The 16,638-nt window shown below is 57.1% G+C and overlaps 1 protein-coding gene across 5 annotated transcripts in view; it reads left to right on the forward strand.

Annotated features, from left to right (window-relative positions):
• RALGDS (ral guanine nucleotide dissociation stimulator) overlaps positions 1–16,638 on the forward strand; it is a 61,764-nt gene that overhangs the window by 30,219 nt on the left and 14,907 nt on the right. The window contains exon 1 of one of the 5 annotated variants that reach the window (XM_054848329.1): positions 5,032–5,502. The exons of 3 other annotated variants lie outside the window; for them this stretch is intronic. In XM_054848329.1, coding sequence (XP_054704304.1) covers positions 5,326–5,502 — 177 coding nt within the window. In that variant the 5' untranslated portion in view covers positions 5,032–5,325. Of the gene's footprint in view, positions 1–5,031; positions 5,503–16,638 lie in introns of those variants that run through there. One more of the 5 variants, XM_054848327.1, reaches the window with a different exon arrangement.

Below are 16,638 nucleotides of genomic sequence, written 5' to 3' on the forward strand. Positions count from 1 at the left end.
GCTCAAGAAATAATAGCCCTTACCAGAGGAGCTCTGGCGTGTCTGCAGCGTGTCAGGCGTCAGCGGCGTAATGCCTGCTGAACTCCGCGCTCGGGGTTCGCCGGCAGCGGAGAAGCACGGGGGGAAGGAAAAGGCTGCGACCCGCAGCTGCAGCCCCTTCTCAGTGTGGGGATGGTCCGTAACAAAACTCGCTGGGTGTTTTACGATCCTCTGGAAACAGTGAGCTCTGGGCAAGCCTTTGTGCGTGTTTTGCTGCGTGCCTCTGCCGTCAGCGCCCTGCAGAATGCTGTAAGGTGCTTTTCACAAGGTGGACCTTGTTATCTTTGGCTTCCTGGGCATGTTTTCATGTTAGTAGTTATATTTTGCCTCTTACTTTTCTGAGTATTTTCTTTTCCCTGTAAATGGCTGTGCGGCGCTTTGCAGCGAAGGAGTCGAGGCGCCTCTCCCCAGAAATGCCTGCGCAAAGCGTGCTGTGGTCAGTTGTTTCTTAGAAAGTGGCTTGATTCCCCCGTACCCGCCGCCTTGGCCTTGTTCTGCTGAGTTTTTAGAGGTCAGCAAGCTTGAAAGACTAAGGTTTGTGTTGTCACTTGCTGCCCTAATGGAAGATGCGCAAATGCTACGGCCAAGTGGATGGCATGAGGAGTAGGATCGAGGAGAAATATTCCTGCAAGCTCTTGAGTCTCCAAGGCTTGTGGCATAATTGCATCGCCGCTGCTGAGCTTCGGGAGCCTGCAGTCTCCGCAGGAGATGCCGTAGCCCAGCTGTGCGCAGGGGCTGCAGGAAATGAAACACAGAATAGCTGGATGGAGAGTTTTAGATCCTAATTGCCCGGGGATTTTGTGTGCTTCCTAGCAGAGGAACTGACAATAATTAGGAGCTTGCCTTGCTGTGTTAGACGTTTGGCGTGCTTCAGAGAGGCTGGAGGAGAGCTGTGGTCCTGAATGAACCCGGTTCTTAATCGGTAGCTGCCCGTGGGGGGCCGTGGCAGGAGGGGGTGTCGCAGCGGCAGGAGGGGCACAAAGCGCAGGAGAGCCCGAGTCAGCCTTCCTCCCTGCCAGCACCAAGAGTTCGTGGTGCCTGCTCGGAACGCCCAAAACCTGGAGGCAGAGCGAGTGATCCAGCCGCCCTGCATCTGAAGCACTCGCCGGAATATTTCCTAAAATCCACGCTTGCTGTAAGCGGTGGGAAGTGGTGTGTGGCTCACCCCTAAAATCTGGTTAAATGGGGGCATTGATCGTGTTTGTAAGTGAGAATTGGGTCTGCAAGGGACTGAGGGCTGGCTGTGCTCTGTCGGTCTCCAAATTTTGGGAGCAACTGCTCAAACCTGACATCTCTGTGCAGATGGTACTGAATGGGCCGGTGACATCGTTTTCCCTTTTTACGCAACCTCAGAGGTTTTTTTCCTGGTCCTGAAGTAGAAGAGAAGTTTTGATTTAGGACTCAGTGCAAGTATAATGAATGGCCTGACTCTTAGTTAAAAATTTTTTTCTATTGGTAGTTTTTTTTCCTCTAAATTGCCTTACAAAAAGCAACAAAAGGGTTTCCCCAGCCCCTACAATAGACGGAAGCGTTACCGTCTCCATTTTATAGCAAGCAGCCTGACATAGAGCACTGCGGGGATTTACTCGATGTGCCTTGTGAGTTGGTGCCAGAACTTGGGACAAAGTTCCGGATAACGTTGCAATCCCCACATAAAACAGCCCGGTTCCCATCGGAGGCTGCTGATTTGGGTCCCAGTTCACTCGCCTGTCGCACAGCGAAAGCTGGTGGTGTGCGATGCTCCAGAGGGGCTCGGCTAGAGGCGGCTGGGGCTGATTCTTGCCTTCTGTGGTCAGGGCTGAGATCAGCTTTTTTCAGTTCTTTGCTCTGGCGTCTGTCCCGCTGGAGGCTCGCTGAGGCTCAAAGAAAACGGGGTTTTGCGAGGAGGCGGCAGTGCGTGTGCCCTGGGGTGGTGGCAGGAGCGTTGGGGGTGTTTGTGGGACACCCGATGCCTTGCAGGAGGCAGCAACCCCTGTGAAAGTGTTTCTGAGCGATGCTTTGGGGTGGGCAGCCTCGCTCGCTCAGCCCGTGGCCTGATGGAGAAGAAAAAACAAAAAAAGCCCCAGCAATATAGGGCACAGGAACTGGGTCACTGTGAGTTTTGTCCTGTAGGAAATACGCTGGAAAGCCCTGCTCGGAAGTGGAGCAATGAGATGAAAGCGAAGGAGGGCAAACGCGGGCAGGGCTGGAGGATGGAGCTGAGGGGGATGCTGAAAGGCTGCGTGTACAAGCTTGATGTGCCACGGACAGACAACTTGGGGTCTGCGCTGAGCCCTGTTAGTACGAAACAAACTGAGGTCTGAATCTGCAGGTCCTGACCCAAACGGATTGAGCCAAACCAGGAAACTGGCTTAGAGTTTGGAAAGCCCCTCTGTTACCCGCTCCACGTTATTTACCGTGCAGGGAAGCCTGCGGGCTAGAGGCTGCAGCAGAGGAGCACAGATTTGTGATCTGAGGATGCTCCGGTTGTGGCTGTGTGGGTTTGTATTTATTCAGCTGATTGCAGAGTGGTGGAAAGAAACAAAGTGAGGGATTTCCCGTAGCACCCGGTTCCTGCGCCCACTGAAGTCGATGGGACGTTTACAGCTGATGTCAATGCAAAATGGTCAGTGTGTTGTGAAAAGCTGTTGCTGAGTTTGCAAAGTGTAAAATGATATTATTATTTTTTAAATGTGCCAATCGTTGATCGTTTTCTTAAATCCCCTGCTCCTGGAGTCACGTGCATTTAAATACTGGCATTTTTCAACAATTTCTAGACCTTCAAGGGTATAGGGGAGAAACCTGAGGGTGTGATCTGCTTGTTCCCTTTCAGCTCTATGCTAAGCCCTGAGAAGTTATTTGGTTTGAATCTCACGATTTTCGAGAGCCTGGTCCCTGACAGCTGAGTGTTTGGGGTTAGCTACGCTGAGCAAACATCCTCAACTTGGGCTCCTGACCCGGCTTTGAGTGTTTTGCTTTTCAGACCCAGAAGGTTCCCAGGAGAGGAGAGAGGAAACTGGCTGGCTATTTTTAAACCCTCGCAGTTGCCTTCCTGCCTTATATTATTTATTATCCATTATCAGAAGTGTTTCTCCCCTGAAACCATCTTTAGTGGTCAACCAAGGGACCGGTGAAAATTGCCCATCAAACAGAGCTGCATCTTTCCTTAGAGGTCAGACGAAGCTGGAGGGTTTTGAAGGGGTTTGCCAACTGAAAATGAGTAGTGCTGTTATTTATTATGTGCACTCAACCAGTGCCAAGCAATTCCAGCGGTGGACCATAATTTCACTGCCCTTAGAGATAAACACCGAAGAAAAGCACGATCTCCCTCCCAAAGACCCTACAGCCCAGAGAGGCAGCACCGATTTCTGCTGTAGAGAACCAGGCGCTGCCTCCAATTTCTGTGTGTGCCGAGTGAAGCGATGCACGCGACTGATCTCATTTTATAGCACATCTTGCAGTATCACGCGGTTTCTGCGTGACGCGCCGGTGGGTCTAAGGACACCTTTGTGCGGAGCGTTGTCACATCCTTTCTGCAGCGGAGAAAGCTCCAGTGACCTGACTGGCACCGCGGGGTGACCTGGGCAGGGATCGGGGCCACGGCTCTGTGCCTAGGCGGTGTTAAAATCCGCTTCGCCCCCAAGAGAGCACCCTGAAGGTGCGGGGCTGCCTGGGACAGCACAAGGCGCTGGTGCAGGGCTGGGTCCCTTTTCCCAGGGTGTCCTGGGAAGGTCCCTTGACCCTCTGCGGCTCCAGATAAGCAGGACAATAGCCCACGTTGTCCTCGCTCATCCTCCTGCCTGGTAAACTTTCAAGTTTGAAGCATCTCGCATCCCTGGCAGCTTTGTTAATCCTTTCCTGCCCGGGCAGGAGGTGCTGGTGCCCTCGGCAGAGCTGGATGCGTGAGCCTCGGCTCCGTGTTCTCATCGGAAATAAAGCCGCAGGGCTGGCAGGCCCTGGGAGGCTGATGTTATTTCAGCTGCGCAGGGAGCTGAGGCGTACAAGTCTGGGTTTTGGTGTTGTCAGCAGCCGCTGCCCGGACCCCGTGGGGCAGTTTATCGGCAGCGTGTGAGGAGGGAAGGGGAAGAGCCAGGGGAGGCTGAGAGCACGCCGTGCTCAGCGCAGGGGGATGGTGGATGACAAACAGTTTCGCCCGTTTTTCTTTGCCTCTGAAAACAAAAATTACATTGCAGGGTTTCAGCATCGTCCTGGAGCCTCAGGGCCTCTTTGAAGCAGGGTCTGCCCCGTTTCTCTCTCCCTGAGTCCCTGCTGGGCCAAGCGCGGGTGCCCTGGTCCCTGCTCCCCCCTGCTCCCCCCTTCGCCCGTGCGTCGGGGGCCTGGCACGGGGCAGGGGTCAGACCCTGCTCCCGGCACTGACGTGCTGCGTGGCCTCGGTCACATCCCTTCAGTCTCCCTGGGGGATGATTCCCGCCGCCCCCGCGGGGCTGTGACCGTGTCACCCCGCGAAGCGCAGCTGCGGAGAGCGAAGGGCCGGGCAGGGCTCTGAACACACGCAGCACTGTTGGCGGGGGGCTGAGCTCGCGTGGTGAGATAAAACTTGTCCGGTCAGACAAAGCCACGTGCCGGTAATAGCCGTGCACTTGAATTTCATACTTTTTCTCTGGGTGGTGGTGTGCGAGCCCCGGACCTGGGTGCTGTACAAACACCTGGTGACACCGGGCTCCTCTTCCAGAGCCGGTCACCTGCATTGCTTCTCTCCCGCCTGCCCCGGTTAAAGCCCCCACCGGCCCGCCGGGGCTCCGGCCCGCCTCGCCCCCCCCATCCCCAGCCCGGTGCCCCCCGCTCCGCTCCTCCTGCCAGCTGCGTGTCCCCGCCACCCGCAGGTCTCGCCTCCGCCTTTTGGGGGGCTCGGGGGTTTTTCCCCGCTCGGTCGCCTCCCACGGCTCCGTGTCCCACCCACCCCCCTCCTCTCCCCCCCCTTCCTGCGGGGGCCGAGCCGAGCCGTGCCGGCCCCCGGGCGGGGCGGAGGCTGCGGGAGGAAATCCAGTGCCTGGTTTTGCAGCCTCGCCGGCTCCGTCCCGGCCCCGCGGTGACATCAGGCTGCTCGGCGGCGGGGGCGGCTGCGGGCTCCGGGCGGCTGCGGGCTCCCGGCGCCTGCCCCGCTGCTGCGGGCGCTCCCGCCGCGCCTCCCGGGCCGCTCCGCCGCCTAGCCTGCCCCCTCTCCGAACCTCCCGCCGCCGTTCTCCCTTGCCCGGTGGCTCGGTACCAGCCTCCCCCGGTGCATCCCCGGGGGCGCTGGCGGGGCCGGCGGCGGAGCGCGGGGCCGGGGATGCGGCGGCGGTGCCCATGGTGAGCCGCCGGCGCGCCCCGCCGCACCATGCCCCCGCCCCCGAGAGGATGTTCGAGGGCTGCCGGCGGGCGCGGAGCCTCTGGGGCGGCGTGAGGCTGGAGGTGGCCGGGGAGAGCAGCCCCGTGGTGCTGCACAGCTTCACCCAGCTCGACCCCGACCTGCCGCCGCTGGAGGTGAGTGCGGGGGTGGTTGGGGGGAGTCACTGCTGAGATGAGTTTGGGGAGCTCAGCCCGCTGCAGGGCGCGCGCCCCTCTCGGGTTTGGGGTTCTCCGCCTCGCTGGCAGCCCGGCTAAAGCCGGCCCGGCCTTCGGTGAGGGGATGGCCGTGGGCAGTCTGCTACGCGTAGTGCTCTTTCATTTCATTTTATTTAATAAATGGGTGCCCTTGCTTGGGTTTTCTTGCCGTGTGTCCCTGTGCCATTGACTGGCAGGCAGTCCGCCAGGCGAGACCGAAGAGCCACTCTGCCTTAAGACAACCGGGAAAGGGGGCAGATTGCTAAAACCAGGGGCTTTTAATATTTTATTTGAGACTCTGGCTGCTGGAGGCAGGAGTCTGCTTAGATCTGAGCTGCTGGTAAAGACTTTAGGCTTCTCCGAGTCACAAAAGCGTCCTCTGGGAAGGTTACGGGCATCGGGAGGACTTTGCTGGAGGATGCAAAATATTTGTGCTGCTTTGGATTCGACCTCGGGCGGTTCGGAGTCGGACTGGTCCCCTGGAAGTCTCAGTCTGAGTGGTTTGTTGATGGCAGTTGCCTGTGGGGGTACCCGAAATAATCTGAGTCAGAGCTGTGCCTTTTTTCTTAGTAATGGATGATTATCTAGAGCGTGCCAGGAATGTTATTGATTCTGAGAAAAACGGCGTGCTGGGAGAAGCTCAGCTGGAGGAAGGTTTCGGTGTTCAGAGGTGGCGCTTTCACGGCAGCGTCCCTGCCCCGCGGGCTGGTGGTGCAGGGGTTAATATCAGCGAGGGTCAGTAAGTCTGGCTTTGCTGGGATTTAGAGCCAGCTGCAGATGTGCTTCTCAGTTCTGGATGCTTCCTGCTGGAGGGGGGTGGCGGAGAGGGGGAATCACCACTGAAACCTTTTGAGTCACTGTGCAGATATCCACGGAGGGCAGCCCGCGTTTCAGGGGGCGATGGCTCCTTCTCCCAGCGCTAAAAGATCTGCCCCATAACCTCCGATGGAAAGTCTTGGTCAGCCACTGCCGGGAAGGGATTATCTCGGGCTCCGGCTGTATCGGTTCACCTCCGGCCTGGTGGCAGGGGCTCATCAGCTCTGCCGAGAGTTCATGAAAGCTCCATCCAGCTTATTTTCCCCCCTTTCCCCTCCCTGCTTCTCTCTCCTGGGGGTGGGCGTACTGACATTGTTTGGAGTACATCATCTGGTTCGTGTTATGCCTGGCAGGAAGTCCAGCCTCTCCGGCCCTCCGCGCTCCGGGAGGCCGAGGGGCCATGCTTTTGGCAGGGAGAGCAAGAGGAGTGGGGAGGAAAGGAGGGGGTGGTGCAGCGTGCTGCCCTTACCCCAGGGGAGAGGCTGCCTGGCACGTGCGAGCCCCCGTGCACCCCGGCCGGAGCAGGCTCCGGAGCTCTGGAGAGCGTTTGGCAGCATCTCGGGCAACGGAAAGTCACCGGGTCCGAGGGCGGCTTTGCATGGCCCCCGCCGGCCCTGAACAAGTCCTTGTTCACCCGAGCACAGCGGAGAGACACGACTGTCTGCCAGACCTTCTCTGAAGCCGTCTTTGCCCAGATTTCTGCTCTGGGCTCTATATGGGTCCGTGCTGCATAATGGTCAGAGCGCAGTCCCAGCACCCGATTGCTTGGGCTTTCCTCCCAGCCCTGAACAACTCGCAGACAAAGTCCTCCTTTCTCCGTACCATCCATTTGCAAGTGATGGCAAGAGAAGGTGCATCCCAGAGTGGTGTATGATGACCCGCTGCCTCCCGAGCAGCTTTGAGACGCTCGGAGAGCCGCTAACCTCAGTGCGTTCCCGTGCGAGGGCCTCCGCGTCGCTCACTAAGCCCCGGCGGGCGCGTTGCGCTTGCCGGCATTACAGTGCGCAACTGGAGAAAGGGAAAAAACCCGAGGGTGTCGGTGTTGTGATAACTGTCCTGGCAGCAGCCTGGTGTGGTTGTAATCCTCCGGTAGAGTTACCCTGCAAGCTGCACGCTGGGAGGAGAAGGCAGGTTATTTGAATAAGCAAACCCCCAGAGACCTTCAGTGTTTTGCTAACCCCCGTTAACAGCCCCGCAGCGCTGCCGCCGGTGCTCAGGTCTGCGGTGGGAGCCTGGGCTTGCTGCCTCTGCCAAAGGGAGTTGCGCTTCCCGGGCTCGGCGTGTCCCCTGCGCAGGGACAGAGCTGGTTTTGGTGGAGCTGTGCCAGCTTATGGGGTGGATAGTCTGGTCCCACAGGGAATAGAGGATCCCTGGAAAACGGCTGGGCGGGTTGTGGGGAACGCGGATCTCGTTTTCCGCTCCTCGGCTGAGCCCCCGTGGATGTCAGCAGGGCAGACCTTTGCCTGTATCCCGCAGCAACGGTATCGATCACCCAGGCGTCGCTTAGAGGTCTCGTGGCCACGTGTTGCCAAGTGCTCTCGCCGTGATTTTAACCACAGGGAATGGAAAATTTAAGCTGTCTCAAGTGAGGGACAGATGGAGCAGCTTTGCAGACCTTTTGCTTTGACCTTTCCAGTTCCAATCCATCCCAAATCAGCAGCGAGTGTCGATCCTTCCTGTGCAGTGGCAGCCGCAAAGTGAATTTGGTGGCCCTTCTCCTGGTCCTTGCTGGACAAGCGTGCCCTAAACACCACTGCAGATAACACAGACTGAAACTTTCAGGAGGCTGAGGTTGCTGAAGGCTGAGGTTGCTGAACCTCTAGACAAGTGGCTGGGCTGACACATATCAAAAAAGCTTGTGTGCTTGCTATTCTGGCTCTATTTGTTTTCTGAACAATTAGGAGATTTTCACTTGCTAAACGCATCCTCGAAAACTTGAATTGCTCAGCCCAGATGCCTTGGAGGTCAGTGCTTGTTCTTAGGAGGCGAGGGAGGGGCAAAGATAGCTCTTAAAAGCCATTTTCTTTTAGCTTCCTATGGTGCCTTTGGAAGAAGATCCTTTTCTCCCAGCCTGTTCTCCTCCCCCAGGCACAACCTGATATGCCCCTTGCAATTTGCCAGATGAACATCATCTGTTGGTATTTCTTGGATGGGGACCTACCTTCTGGGTCCCTTCCAGAAGGGTTTGGAGCCTGCGGTGAGGCCGGGAGCAGGCTGAGATGCTGATTATTGGTGGCTGCTGCAGGATGGGAATAACAGAGGTGGGAGGGATTTTTTTATTATTATTTGATATGGTTAGAGAGAAGCTGGAGAGAGTTTTCTAAATGTGTTTGTGTGAGGATCGTGTTGCTTGGAGGCTGCTGTGCCATGCTTCCATAGGGGTAGGAAACCCTCTGGTACTGGGATCTCGCTGAGATTTTAGTGGATTTAGTACCAGGCTGGCAGCTCTGGGAACTGAAATCTCTGTTCACCCACAGGCTGGACGGGCAACCCCCCCCCAGGCACCCCCACCTCCCGGCTTTGCTCCTGGGGCTCCCTGCAACGAGGGAGGCAGGAGGTCCCGTGCTGCAGCTCGGGGCACTCCAGAGCCCCCCAGAGCACACCATCGCTCCGCTACGGCCATCTGTTTTCTAGCTGTCGGGGTGGGCTTACCGGGCAGGGACAACTCAGTGTGGTCTCGGAGCATTTCCCTGCTTCCGTGTGCCTGGGTTTGGGGCGCAATGAGCAAAAAGAGCGTCGGGCCGGCTGTGCCTGCAGGGATGGGTCACACTCAGCCGCCACCGCTCTTCCGGAGCTGGAGGGTGGGCTGTGACCACCCCACGGTAGGGCCAGAGCACGGCCAGGTTTTAGGGCCACCTGAGTTTGTCCGGCCATGGGAAGGGCTCCTCCATCACCCTTTCCGGCCCTCTGACTGCCGGCCGCTCCGTCCCCCGAGGGACGTGTAATGAAGGAGCAGAGAGCTTAGTTAGGTCACTCTAGACCACGTTGAAAGGCTGGGCATCCCCTGCTTCTACTTTTTCTTAAGCTGTTATCTCCAGAGCTGCCTAGTGAGTGGCTTTCAAGCGGCCACGTTCCTTTTATTTAAATATATACTTGCAGCAGGGCTGTTTCAGTTCTCAAATATTTCTTCATCTCCCACGGACTCAGCAAGAGGTGGAAAAAAATGTGGTTGCTAAGGAGCAGGATTTGGATACAAAGCTGGCTGAGCTGCTGGTGGGGGGGCCGGGGGGCTCCAGCACAGCTCGTGGCGGGTCAGAGTTTGTGCATGGCTTTGGTGGGACGGCATCCGCGGCGTCTGGGTGAGGGGGGTCGGGATTTGAAGCATCACTGGGGCCTTGGGGAGAAAGAATTGACTTGCAGGGCTCATACCCTCCATAGATTAATTTGTTTGTCACGCGTGTGGTGCTGGGTTAGACCCAACGGCAGCATCCGTGGTCCATCCAAAATGTGTGGTGTTTGCTGCGGGGGTCTGTAGGACCTTCATTCTGCAGCAATAAACATCTCTTGGCTGAAAGATGAGGCTGGCGTGAAGGCTCTTAGGAGGAGGGACTTGGTGCCCAGGGAGACCTGTTCAGCATCCCACCGTATCGCAGCGTGCAGCTGGAGCGTGCCTGCCTGGGAAAACTGGCAGCAGGGGAAGAATTGAGCTGTTTGGCTGCTGCAGTTGTGGGTTTGTCTCATTCCTGTCCCCGTGTGGGATTCGCCCACAAAGCTCCGATAAAGATGCATTTGGACTTTGCTCCGGAGTCATTAGGGAAAGGGAGTGCTGAGCTCCAGCGCGGAGTAATCCCAGCCGCTCCCTGGGGGCTCTGCCATGCAGGTTGGCGGTTTGATGGAGACACGGGGAGGGGATCGGAGCAGGGACAGAGGTGCAAGGGTGCTGCGCGGCTCTGAGCGCACGCTGCAGGCTGGCACAGGAGTAGCTTTGCTGACATGTACTCTGGTGTTTGCAGAAGGGCTTTTTTGGATGGGCCTCTCGTTCTCTTAACACCTGGGAACAGCTCTGCCAGAAGCGACAGGGAAGTCCTTTCCCAAACCTCTGCGTGGGGCCGTGCCGTCGTGAGGGCTGCAGCGAGCAAACACCGGTCTCCTTCGGTGCAGCGAAGTGGTGACTCTGCAGCACCTAAAACCTCTGTCCCTCTCCACCTGATTTTGTTTGGTTTGTTTCTATGACGTTATGCAAATAATCTCTAAAGTTTTTGGTTACGTTCCCGGGGCTGCTTTGGTACAGGGTCTTGTAGGGGAGCGCTTTTACATTTGATAACCACCGAGAGTTTCTCTCTAACATACCTGAGGGTCGGTGGTTACGTGACAGCTAAGCGTCAGCGGCGACGAAGCACACGCAGAGGCACGCGCGGGGCCCGTTCCACTGGCGCAGCTTGACAGCAGTGAGGTGGTTTTCATCACGCAGTTGGGATTTCGATGAGCCCTGCTGTCAGAAGTACACTGGGACGGGGAAGGGCGTCCCTCTGCTCCAGGCGTGGGGTGCTGGGTGCCTGGCGAGCCCCAGGGTCTGCAGAGGCAGGACGGAGATGGCTCCGGCTGCCAGGCACTGGCCAAGTCCTCGGAGCTGACAGGAGAGGAGAAGAAGTTGGTTTAACTTGCAAACAGAGCAGATTGGAGAGGAAACTTATCGGAGGCAACTTCATCTGGAATGCTGAGGCATTATTTTTAGAGCCGCTTTTCTTTCTGCTAACCACGCTTTAACAAACAGCAGCTGAGCTGAGGGCCTGTGTGGAAACCTGCTTTTCAAAGGGCTCGCTCCCCGTCTTACCAGAGCTGGTTTTCGTTTGATGGAGCAAAACCACACACCCTTTCCCTGCGCTTTGCAGTGGTCGGGTCTCCGTGGAGACTTGCAAGCTGAGAACCTGCGCTGGGCTCCCTGCTTGAGCCGGCGTTTTTGGTTGTGAAATGACGTGTTTGGTTTGGGTTCGCTTCTTAGAGTTGGAACTAACTTCAGGAAACTGTCACTTAGCCAAGCTGGGCAAAGCGAAGCGTGTTGCCCAAGACTGGCAGGGCCAAAGCTCAGCTGTGGGAAGCGAACAAGGATGCCGAAGCGCACGCCTTCTTGTAGTCAGGGGCTTGGGAACCTCACCTCCCAGTTTAGGCCAAAACCCTGGGACTTTGTTCAAAGACACTTGTCTAAAAGGCTCAGCTGGTGACCTGCTGCCAGCAAGGTCTGGCTCCGTGCATCGGAGCGGCAGCAGAGCCGGTGAGCTGTGGGTGCTGGAGGACGTGGGGGTGTTAACTGGGGCTGATGGTGTCACCCTCGTTCCTCCCGTGCTGCAACCCCAGTGATCACCACAGACTTTTCAGAGTAAGGCTAACGCTCGCTTTGGTTTATCATCTTAAAGCAGCCCAGCTTTTCTCCATATGTTGCTATTTGTTTGCTTTTGATTCTTTTTTTTTCTTAATGGCTCTTTGGTCCCAGCTGCAGTTCTGGTCGGGACCCCTTGGCCGGATCCCCGCGCTGAGCAATGCAGTGGTGGTGCCCGTTGCCGGTGGCTGTCGCTGTCATTAGTGGGTTTCTAGACGACGCGCTTTACTCGATCCAGTCCCGGTTGCAACAGCGAGAACTGGCACTGGGACAGGCCGGGCTGGCCCCTCCCTCGCAGCGCGCTGGGGGTGACTCAGGGCGCAGCTATGGCTCATGCCAGTGTCATAACAAACACTTATTCCCTGAGGTGCTTCTTGGGGGGGGGGGGGGTGTATTCCAAACCCCCATCTCTCCCAGTCCTCATTCCCACGGATTGCAGCATGTTCCACTGCAAAACTCGGCTCTGGGAGGATGGGGCTGTTTGAGGCTTGACCCATCTTAGTCCAGGCGGTGTCCAAAGAAAGAGCCGGGGCAGGAGGGCGGGCACCTCTGCCCCCTTCACACTGATGCTGCCGCACGGTCATTGTGCACGTCAGCTTTTTGGGGATCCCGGGGTTTGCCCCCCCAAATCATTTTAAACGGGAGAGCGAGCCGCAGGGATGCTGACCTGCAGCTGGGGATCCCAGGGGACGAACGGGGCAGGGCGGCAGGAGCAGACAGTCGGGGTGGGAGCGTGCTTGTGCTGGCTCGCCAAAGTGCCGTGGCCAGGAGGAGCAGGCTTCCTTGTGTGGTGTTTTACCTGCCGTGAAACAGCTCCATCAACGTGAGGGAATGCTTGCCTGCAAATACTCAGTGCCGGGTTGAAATCCCAATGCCCGGTGTCCCCGAGCAGACGCGGGTGTGCTGCTGCAGACGCTGGCACACCTTCGTCGTCAGCGATCGCTGGAAAAAGGGCTGCGTCTTAACCGGTGGGAGAAAACGCGGTTCCAAAAGTCTGTGCTGAATCAGGATGGATGCGAAAGCGGAGCAGCCCTGCTCCCTCCCTGCCACCCCCGGGGTTTGGCTAACGGCTGACGGAGGGTTGGCTACCTGCAGGTCCCGCTCTGGCTGATGCTCGGACACGGTCCATGGCAGGACCCACGCCTACAAGTGCGAGGCTGAGGGTCCGGGGAGGGAATTCATCCCACCACCCTGGACACCCACGTTCCTCGTACCGCAGCCGCCCTCCATGCTCTGGATGCGCAGGATCCGGCACACCCAGCTCTCGGGGCAGGGCCCGGGTCCAAACCTCCCTGCTGGGGCTCCCAGTGTGCATGTTCAGGCACTTGACAACAGCTGGATGTATTTTTTCATTTTTTTTCCAGTTGTTTTCTCCCCAAAGGTGCCAATTAAACTTAAGCTCTCGGTTGTTTCAGCTGTGGAAATCAGCCGTAGTTGACTGAGCATCCCATTGCAGGCCCCCCAGGTGTCGGCTTGTTGACTCCTGCCCTGTACCTGCTTATATAGCACCTACTGCCTCGTCGACACCTATTTAAGTAATGCTCCCAAGGTGAGATTTTCTTGATTACAAAGCAGAAGTGCTTGCTCTTCCCCCTTTCAGCTCCCCACAGGTGCCCCAGGGAGGGACACAAGTAGGGGGGGGACCATCCAAGAGGAGAATCTCTCCCAGCCCTCCTCCAGGGCGAAGGGGACGGTCTGAGACCCGCAGCTGGGATGCGGTGGGACACGCTGGGGCTGCGGGTGTCAGGAGGAGCCTGGGACGACACGGGCTCGGCCCGGACCCCCGCGCGGGGCAGCCCGGGAAGCACGCTGGCAGCAAATGGAGACGTCCTACGTCATCCCGGCCGGGGTGGGAGTCAGGCGCGAGGGGCACGGCCGGAGAACAAAGGCTCGCATTTATTCCTCCCGTCCTTTCACCGGCAGCCCCTCGCTGCCTCCCTGCACTGGATTGTTCCTGCATTTTCTCTGCTTCAGCTGTTTACTGGGTCACCCTGGTGCAGACACGCACACAAAGAGCGAGCCATCCGGCGAGGCCGTTCCTACGCCACCGGCACCGCGAGCCCCTCTCCGGCCCCGGAGCACAGTGGTGCCATTGAACCAGGCTGGGAGAGCGCCTGAGCCTGCCCTGCCGCGGGGTCAGGGTGGGACGGGGTTGTCTGAGCCCCCCGGGCATCCTCCTCTGCACCGGCTGGGGCGACGGAATTTTGGGGAGGGGGACCCAAGAGGTCTGGGCCTGTCGGCTTTGCCCACGCTTCAATCGCCCCAGCTTTGATGGAGGGAATGTAAGTTGACGTAAGGCAGTGTAGACACACGAGTGGACACATTTATTTCACAAGGGCTTATTTTGGTTCAGCTTATCTAAGCTAAGAATGTGTCTGAGCTAAATCGAAATTAACCTTGTTCAAATTGAAAAAAGGGGGACGGCACAGTTACCGAAAGCCAGACTGGGCCATGGCTTTTGGACAGCCTCCAGTTTGCCCACCCCGATCTGTGCACCTTCAAAATTACAGAAAGCTAGGACTCTGCTTTCTTTCTGCCCCTCTGCGCGGTACAGCAGGCGGGTTACTGCCTGGGCAGCCATTTACAGCTTGTCCCGGCCGCTCGGGAATGGCGTGTGGCAAAACTCCCTGGGAATATTGGCTCGGGGCCGGTGGGACGGTTCAGCATGGCACGAGGGGCTGAAAGCCATCTCCTGGGTCTGGGCTGATGTTTTACGCCTGGCAGTTGCTGGAGCCGTCGTCCTGGCGTTGCCCTTGCTGCATTTCCCACGTGCCCTGCTCGTGCCGCAGGTGTGTGCCCAGGTGTGCGCTTCGTGTGAGGAGGAGGTTTGACAAACGAAGCTGGTTTTAGAGCAGCTGATACTTAAAAATAATTTTTTGGCTGTCTGGACTGGCACGTGGGCTATGAGCTAGAGCAGGAGAATATTTATTCAAGGCTTTGCGTCTCTGAGAACGTAAAGACCTGACTTTGGCGGTAGATGAACTGGCTGGCTTGCAGATGCTGATACGTGCAAGGGACAAGCATTGCCCTGGAGTTGCAACAACGAGCGAGTCTGCGTGTTCTGGTTAACACGTGTTAAGGCATGACTGACACTTCGGGAATGACCGTACCAATCGGTTTGAAGGTACGTCAGCTCCGAATGCCAGCCTCATCGCCATCCCTTTCCAAATACACATGGCAGTTCTCGTGCCACAGAAATAACGCGCTTGGTGCGAAAGGGCCCTGTTTCAGCAGGGGAATCAATAGGGTAACGTGAGATCAGGTAGGCTTGAACTGTGATCTCTTTGGGACACACTCCCCATTTTTCCTCGCATTTGAACAAGCCATTATGGAGCTGTCATGTTGCATGTGACTTACAGGTGCTACTGTATGCGCACAAAAAATAATCAATTTTTGAACTTGTTTCTGTTATGTTTCTTGCAGATTTTTCTGTTCCGTTTTGGTGAAATACAGACCTTTGTTCTGAGCTGAAATGACTTAGTATGAACCCCTCAATCTTTATTCACCCTTACGGAGCAATGTGTATTAATTTTTTATTTTTTTACGCACCAGTTGTCACCAGTCATGTTGTTCTGGTTTCACTTCCAGTAATTACCCTCCGGGCTCTAGGCGAGTTTGTAGCGGAGCAATTGCTCTGTAAGCGAAGGCCAGCTGCGTCCCTCGTACGCAAGCCTGACTCTGCATAGGCGTTGGCGCTGAGCACAGATGCTGCCGAAACGCACGCCGAAGTGATCGCAAACACCGAGCTCAGGACTGTGGAGCAAGAGCTAGAACTGCTGCGTCGGCGGGATCTTTTTTCCATCAACTTAGAGAGGAAGCAAAACCTGCTGCACTCAGTTTTCTTCTAACCTTCAGCAGCCTGCGAGGGGAGCCCGTCCCGGCACGTCCCCTGGTAGGAAGCACGAGGGAAGTCCTGCGTCAGTGGTGTTTTCGCCTGGGATGCACGTGTCTAGGTGGAGGTGCTGGCGGTCTTCGGGTACTCCAGGGTGTTAGAAGAGCAGAGGGTTGGAGTTAAGCTGGCATCTCTGGCATCTCTGGCACTGCCAGTTGCAGATAGAGTTTGCTTTTCCCTGGGGAGTCCCCCTAGCACGGCTGATCCTCAGGAACCTGCATCCCCCCCGCATCAGGGGGCCTGATCCTGCCCCTTGGAGGCTGGCGGGGATGGGGTGGAGACGGACCGTCTCTGCAGATCTTTCACTCTTGATTTCCAGACCATAAAAAGAGTGAAAAATTCTCTACGTGTGGGAAGGCTCTTAGTTTTCTTTTAAAGCAAAACAAAAGCAAATGGGGGAGGAATCCTGTGTATCTGCTCTGTCTCATTTCTGGACCCAAGCACCGAGCTCCTAATCCTCGCTCCAGCCACTGACTCACTGCGTGCAAGTCACAAGATGCCTTTGTAACCGATCCGCCAGCCGCTGCTCGCTCTTCTTCCTAAGCCGCGAGGTTTGGAGAAGGCTGCCTTTGAATATTGTCACTAACCCCTCTGGGTTGCGGACACGGGACCAGACCTGCCGTTGGTCTTGGGCAGCCCCAGACCCCAAGGGAGGAGGTGTAAAATCCCCCCAAGAGGCAGATACGGGGTGATGTGCCCCCTCCCTCTGCCCCATCCTGCTCCCTGCGAGTGCGTGGTGCTGGGCGATGCACAGCCCCAGGGCTGTTCCCCCGGTGCTGGGTGCAGCTTTCCCTGCTGACACACCTGAAGCAGAGCGACAGCCGAGCTCAGGGTGTCGGGAAAGCCGCGCTGCAGAGCCCGGCAGCTGATGGGGCGAGAACAGGCTCTGAGCTGTCGCCACCGTCTTGGTGTCCTGGCAAACGCAGCCCCTTTTCACAGTGGGTTTAAGTTCAGCTTCTGGCCCTTTTTCTCTTGTTTTCCTGTTTCCCCCTTTGTCAGTATTTTTAGTGGGCTGTTGGAATCGGTCCTGGTCTGCAGAGGCTCTGAGCAG

This window comes from Grus americana, chromosome 20 (assembly GCF_028858705.1).
Source record: "Grus americana isolate bGruAme1 chromosome 20, bGruAme1.mat, whole genome shotgun sequence".
NCBI lineage: Eukaryota > Metazoa > Chordata > Aves > Gruiformes > Gruidae > Grus > Grus americana.